We start from the raw sequence: 6,432 nt of genomic DNA on the forward strand, positions 1-6,432 counted from the left end.
GTGTAGGGGGCTGGGTTGGGCAGCTACGGTGGTCCTTTAAAAAGGGACGAGACCCAGCCCTCTTCCTCTTTGTGCACGTGGGCACTGTGGGAATAGCAGCAGTTGCAGCGCTCCGGTATTTATCGAGGACATCAGCAGTAGGTGCTTCCCAGCAGAATTAGGATTGCAAGTTAAGGGGGGAGGGTCTGCCCGATGCACCCCCTTGGTTTGCCCTGGTAATGGGGTATATCCTGCATGGAATTTTTTCTGCAATTTCCCACGGTGCCCACCATGCGGCATGCACCCCCCCTCCCCCCCCTGTTGGACCCAATTTAATCCCTCTGTCCAACCTGCACATGCTGGATCTTGTCGGATCTCAGAGGCTAGCAGGGTCAGGCCTGGTTGGTTCTTGGATGGGAGACCACCTGGGAATATCAGGTGGTGTGGCTGCTGCAGGGCCGCTCCAGGCCGGCTCTCTTTGTTCCTTTGGGGCCCTGGCCTCGGGCGAGCGGGCCCCGGGTAGCAAGGTGGGTTGCTGGGGGGGGCCTGCGGTCTGGGCGCTGATGAAGGGTGGCTGCCTCCCGGGACCTGTGGGGGCCGCCATCTTGGGGACGGCCTAAATCTTATGACCCTCCGTTTTACCCCTGCTGCGCATGCGCGGGGCCAGCGCCATCTTGGGATGGTCTCGGCCTTCGCGCATGTGCAAATCGGCGCCGAAGTGCTGGGCCGGCACCATCTTGGGATGGTCCAGCCTTCGCGCATGCGCGAAGCGAGGCCGGCACCATCTTGGGGGTTTTTTTTGCCCGCATCAGAGCGGGCGCCATGTTGGGAGGGTCGCTCCCTCTGCGCCGGTTTCGCGCTTGTGCAGCCGGCGCCATGTTGGGAGTGCCTGCCCTCGGCCTCCCCTCGCCACCATATTGGGAGGGTTGTTCCCCCCTTGCTGCGTGGTTGCGGCGGCCTGGCTGGCCCCTGCAGGACCGCCTGAAGCGGGGCAATCAGCGCCGGGGGGGCTGGGCCCCCCTCCTATGCAGCGCGAGCGGGGGGGGTGGTGGCCGCCCCCGGGGCATGGCCCGGGCACCGTGTTGGGAGGGGCGGCATGTGGCCTCCCCTCGCCGCCATTTTGGGAGGGTTTTTCCCTCCTTGCTGGGCGCTTGCTGTGGCCGGGCAGGGCCAGCCTGGCTGGCTGTCGCGGCACGATCGGCGCCTGGCCCCCCACCACGCGCTTGCGGGGGGTGACAGGGAGGCTTTTGCCATGTGCCGCGGGCTTGCGGCGGACGGATCGGGCCCCGCCGGAGCGACGGCCACGGCGCGGTCAGCACTGCTGGTGGGCTGCACGCTGGGTGGGGGTGGTGGGGGTGGCAGCCCCCCCGGGGTTTTGGGGTGGTCGCCATGTTGGGAGGGTCGCCTTCGGCCTCCCCTCACCACCATCTTGGGAGGGTTTCCCTCCCTGCAGGTCGGGCTGGGTCCCTGCCGGACCGCTGGTCGCGGCGCAACGAGTGCCTGTGGGGGGGCGGGACCCCGGCAGCGCACTCGGCGGGGGTGGCTGGGGGCGGTACCCCCCCACGAGGTGTCAGCAGGGGTGCCTCGGACCCCGGGCCCCGTTTGGCCGTCAGTGGCAGTGCGGGGGCGTCTGGGTAGGCTGGACCCCCCCAGGTGCACCTGATGCGGGATCCTCATTCACCTCCCCACGGGCAAAATGGGCCGGTCTTTTCCCCTCTGGTCGTTCAGCTCCCCCCCTTTTTTCAGCGCTGCCTGAGGGTGGGGTGCGGCTAGAGGTGGGGCGAAAGGGGGGTCTCAGCCTTCCTCACCCCGTTGAGGTTTGATTGCAGTACTGGTGCAATCGCTGCTCATGTGGGTTATACGGGCGAGTGTATCGGGCACTAATTGCTTGTTTCATCGCTTCCCTTCCAGGTTAGCCTTGTTCCTTGCTCAATCTCTCTTCATCATGCGTAGGTCTCAGCGTAGAGCCAACCGCAAGGCGGCCGCTGCCGCATTGCCGGCCGGGAGCGCGGGGGCTTCTCCGGCGGGCAGATCGTTCCCACGCCAGATCTGGTTAACATAGCTGCACAGGTCATGGCGGTACAAGGGGAGACGGTGCCTTCATCAGGTACTCCCTGAGTGGGGGGCAATGCTCCACCTGAGAAGCGGGCGTGCTCCTCCCTGTCCGATGTCCTGCAAGGGATTTTGGACAGGCTCACAGCCTTGGAAGGTTGCAGGCCGGCAACAGTGGCGACACCAGCAGCAATTGAGAGGCCTGCTTTGGGCCACGCTTTGACACCGGCGAGAGAAGCTCCAGCGGCCTCTGCAGACAGCAATGCAGCAGAGGCCCCCTACATGTATGTGGCAGTTCCCAGCCCCGACACGGGGACCCAGGCCGGCATGGGTGAGTATGAAGGGAGAGGCTTGGAGGGAATTGCTGGAGTCTGGGGAGGTTGAGTTATTCCGCACAACCAGCGGGGCTGCCCAGGGTCTACAATTGATGGCCTGGAAGGGCAACCAGGTTTGCCTCAGCCTGCACCCAGCTTGGCTGTGGCGGAGACTGCGCAGCCCTGCTGCTTGGCAGCATCTACGTCAGGCCCTGCGCAAGCACAGAATGGCACCCAGGGAGCTGGGGCGCAGCTGGCGGCGGGGGTTACAGCGACAGGCGAGCTCCTGGTGGGGCAGGGTGAGCCTTACCCAGCATTGCAGCCAGCCAGCGCAGCACAGGCCTGGCAGGCTGGGACGCCGGTGCAGAGTGGGGCAGGGCCGGCAGCGGGTACGTGGCCACTATCGGCCCCTGCTTCCAAGGCGGTCGCTCAAGGGGCTCCCCCCTTCCCCCTATGCCTTACGGGGAGGAGGCGCTTCCACTGGGGGATCATTTGGCCCCGGCGATTAAGGAGAAGATTTGGAAGGGTGAGTACGTGGACCTTTTCAGCCTTCTCCACAGAGAGCCAGAGCCTGAGGGCAGGCCAGGGGAGTGCAGTAGAGAGCATCAGACAGTTCGTAAGCCTAAAATCGACCGGAACTGGACTAATTGGCTGACAGGGTTCACCATATACATGGGGGTAGTACTGCAGAGAGACCCGTCCAGAGGCCCAGCGCTGGTAAAGTACCTGGACATGATTCACAGAGCCTTTAGGGGATATTCTGGTTCAGGTTGGCTGGCGTATGACGAGCAGTTTCGCATGCGTTTGGGAAATAATCCGCAGCTTTCTTGGGAGAGGATGAACTCAGAGTTGTGGATGCAGCTTGTGATGGCGGGAGGTGCTGCAGGGGGCGAGCGCTCGGACAGCGGCCACCTGATTGCCAAGAACAGCAATGCGTGCCCGACTGGGCTGCCACAGGTGGTAGCGCCGGGCCGGCGGGTTCAACCCCCGCGGGCTTGCTATGAATATGCTTCGGCAGGGTACTGCTCTAGGTCAGGCTGTACCTTCCAGCACAACTGTGGTCTGTGCAGCGCAGGCCACCCCATCACCGCCTGCCCGAGGGGTTATCGCGACAGAAGACCTAGGCGGCGCGGCTCAGGTCAGAAGAAGGGAGGGGGTGCAGGTGACACGCCTGCTCCCAAAGGGGCCAAGTCTGATTAGGCTACCGGTTTTGGCCGAGCTGCTGCGTGACTACCCTGATCGTGCTGCAGCAGAATTCCTGTGGGAAGGTTTCAATCAGGGTTTCCGGATACACTCACCACATCCCAAGGGTGTGAGCTTGGCTCAAAACTTGAGGTCAGTCAAGGGCATGGAGGACATAGTCCAGAGGAAGATCGCCAAGGAGGTGAGTTTGGGGTGAGTGCTGGGCCCTTTTACTACTCCCCCTTTGCCTGACCTTCGGGTTTCTCCGTTGGGGGTGGTGCCTAAGAAGGCCCCAGGGGAATACCGCCTCATTCACCATCTGTCCTACCCCAAAGGGACGTCGGTGAATGACGGAATTCCCGACCAGTACTGCACGGTCTACTACACGTCTATCGACCAGGCGGTACGCATATTGAGGCGCTGCAGCCCAGGTGTGCTTATGGCTAAATGTGATATCGAGTCCGCTTTCCGCCTGCTTCCGGTGCATCTGGCAGATTTCTGCTTGCTGGGCTTTGCCTTCCAGGGCCAATTTTATCTGGATCGGTCACTCCCAATGGGGTGTTCACTGAGTTGTGCCACTTTCGAGAGTTTTAGTACAATGCTGGAATGGGCCCTACGGAAGCGGTGCGGAGCGCGAACCACTGCGCACTATCTTGATGACTTTATTTTTATGGGTCCAGCTGGCACAGGTCAGTGCCAGAGATTGCTCACCACTTTCGAGGCACTGGCACGCGATTTAGGGGTGCCGCTGGCTCAGGATAAGACAGAGGGCCCCTCTCCCCGCATGACCTTTTTGGGCATCAAGCTTGACTCAGTGGCGGCGGCAAGCAGGCTACCGAGCGACAAGCTGGCAGCGCTAGTGTCCCGATTGCAGGCTGTGATACAGGCTAAGAAGATTACGCTGCAGGAATTGCAGGCGCTGGTAGGGCACCTGAATTTTGCTTGCAGGGTGGTTGCGCCAGGGAGGGCTTTCCTGTGTAGATTGTGCGAGGCCATGGTGGGGTTGCGCTCGCCACATCACAGGGTCCAGGTCACAGAGGCCATGCGGGAAGACATGGTGGTCTGGCTTCGTTTCCTGGAGGAATTCAACGGGGTGTCGTTCTGGCATTCTGAGCAGCTGCTCAAGGCTGACTTGCAGGTGCACTCAGACGCAGCGGGAGGTTTTGGTTTTGGCATCTTTTTCCGCGGACGATGGTGCGCTGCACCGTGGCCGCAGAGCTGGGCACAGGGCGGCATCACGGCCGACCTTACTTTCCTGGAGCTTTTCCCGATAGTGGTGGCAGTGCACATCTGGGCCGGTGAGTTCCAGAATGCCTCGGTGCGATTCTGGTGCGGTAACCAGGCAGTGGTGGCCGTAGTGAACTCAATGTCTTCTAAATCCCCCAGGGTCATGAGGCTTGTGCGGCAGTTCGTTCTGCAATGCCTGCGCATCAATGCTCTTTTTGTAGCGCAACACGTTCCAGGGGTTAAGAATTGCATCGCGGATGCTTTGTCTCGATTTCAGGAGGACCGATTTCAGTAACTTGCCCCTGGGGCAGCGCCATCCCCAGACCACATGCCTCCATGGCTCTGGGACCTTGGCTTACAGAAGTAAACGAGGTCATATGCGCCTCACTGGCGCCCAGCACGCAGAGGGGCTACTCACGGAAGGTAACGGAGTTTGCTGAATTTAGACAGGCGGCCGGGTTGCCCATCCAGTGGCCGGCGCCTGTTGAGCACTTGCTGTTTTTCCTTCTCCACCTGCAGCGGTCCGGAAGGGCGGTTAGCTCCCTCCCGGGCTTCATGTCTGCCATAGCTTTTGTTTCAAAAGCAGGGGGCTACCCCGATTTCACTCAGGACTTCAGAGTACGGAGGATGTTAGAAGGCTTCGCTAGGAAAACACCCCCTGTCCGGGACCAAAGGCGCCCCATCACGCCAGAATTGCTTGGGGGTATCGCGGGGACCTTCTCAACCCTTTGTTCATCACCATGTGAGGTTCAGCTTTTCAGGGCCGCATTGCTTACAGCTTTCTTTGGCGCGTTTCGTCCCAGCGAGTTCCTTGCAAAAAACAAGACCGATCAATCTGCACGGGCCCTCCGGAGGGCGGACCTAACCTGGATGCCCGGAGGAGTCTTAATTAACCTCAGATGGTCTAAGACAGACCAAAGAGGCATCGGTTGCTCGGTAACCCTTAAGGAGGTGGTAGGAATGCCATTGTGCCCAGTGGCGGCGTTAAGGGAGTACACGGCTTTCTCGGGGGAACACTCAGGGGCTCTCTTCCAGCATGAGGATGGTTCTCCCCTCACACTGTTCCAGTTTCGAGCAATTTTCTCACGAGCGCTGGGGGCTTTAGGGTTGCAGCCTAGAGAGTTTGGCCTACACTCCCTCCGCATTGGCGCAGCCTCGGCAGCAGCTGCGTTAGGGCTGTCAGGGGAAGACATACAAAATATTGGTCATTGGCGTTCATCAACCTACAGGCGCTACGTGCGCAAGTGACACGTGTAGCATCCGGGCATACCCCAACTGTGGGGGGGAGCAGCGTGAAGTCGATTCCTTGCAATAACATCTCTGTTTTCATCTTGCAGGACACAAGGATAGCCCCATACGCGTGTTAATCTGTGGCCACTCCATTATCTTTTGGGCCCGAAAGAGGGCGGCTGCTACTCCCCTCGGAGCGAATCTGGGTCTCAGCCCGGCAGTGCAGGTGGCGTGGTTAGCCAAGAGGGGCATGAGATGGGGCCAGCTGCTGCCCGCGTTGATGGAGTTCTTGAATGTGAACCCCCCACCGGACATTTTGGTGCTCCACCTGGGCAAAAATGACCTTTGCAGGATGTCTGGTCTGGCTCTGATGAACAGAGTTCAGCAGGACATCACCACCATTATGGGTTGGCTACCGGAGACCACTTTGGTTTGGTCTGATTTCTTG

The 6,432-nt window shown here is 60.7% G+C and overlaps 1 protein-coding gene across 1 annotated transcript; it reads left to right on the forward strand.

The window, feature by feature from the left end:
* The first annotated feature begins 5,090 nt into the window (after positions 1-5,090).
* LOC136646798 (integrase/recombinase xerD homolog) lies at positions 5,091-6,002 on the forward strand. The gene has a single exon (XM_066622729.1). The coding sequence runs from the start codon at positions 5,091-5,093 to the stop codon at positions 6,000-6,002; it is 912 nt and encodes a 303-aa protein (XP_066478826.1).
* Positions 6,003-6,432: the final 430 nt, after the last annotated feature.

This window comes from Tiliqua scincoides, chromosome 1, assembly GCF_035046505.1.
Source record: "Tiliqua scincoides isolate rTilSci1 chromosome 1, rTilSci1.hap2, whole genome shotgun sequence".
Classification (NCBI taxonomy): Eukaryota; Metazoa; Chordata; class Lepidosauria; order Squamata; family Scincidae; genus Tiliqua; species Tiliqua scincoides.

Excerpts from the sequence above, each read along its gene's own strand:
- LOC136646798 (XM_066622729.1), top strand. The coding sequence starts at position 5,091 with ATGGCTCTGGGACCTTGGCTTACAGAAGTAAACGAGGTCATATGCGCC.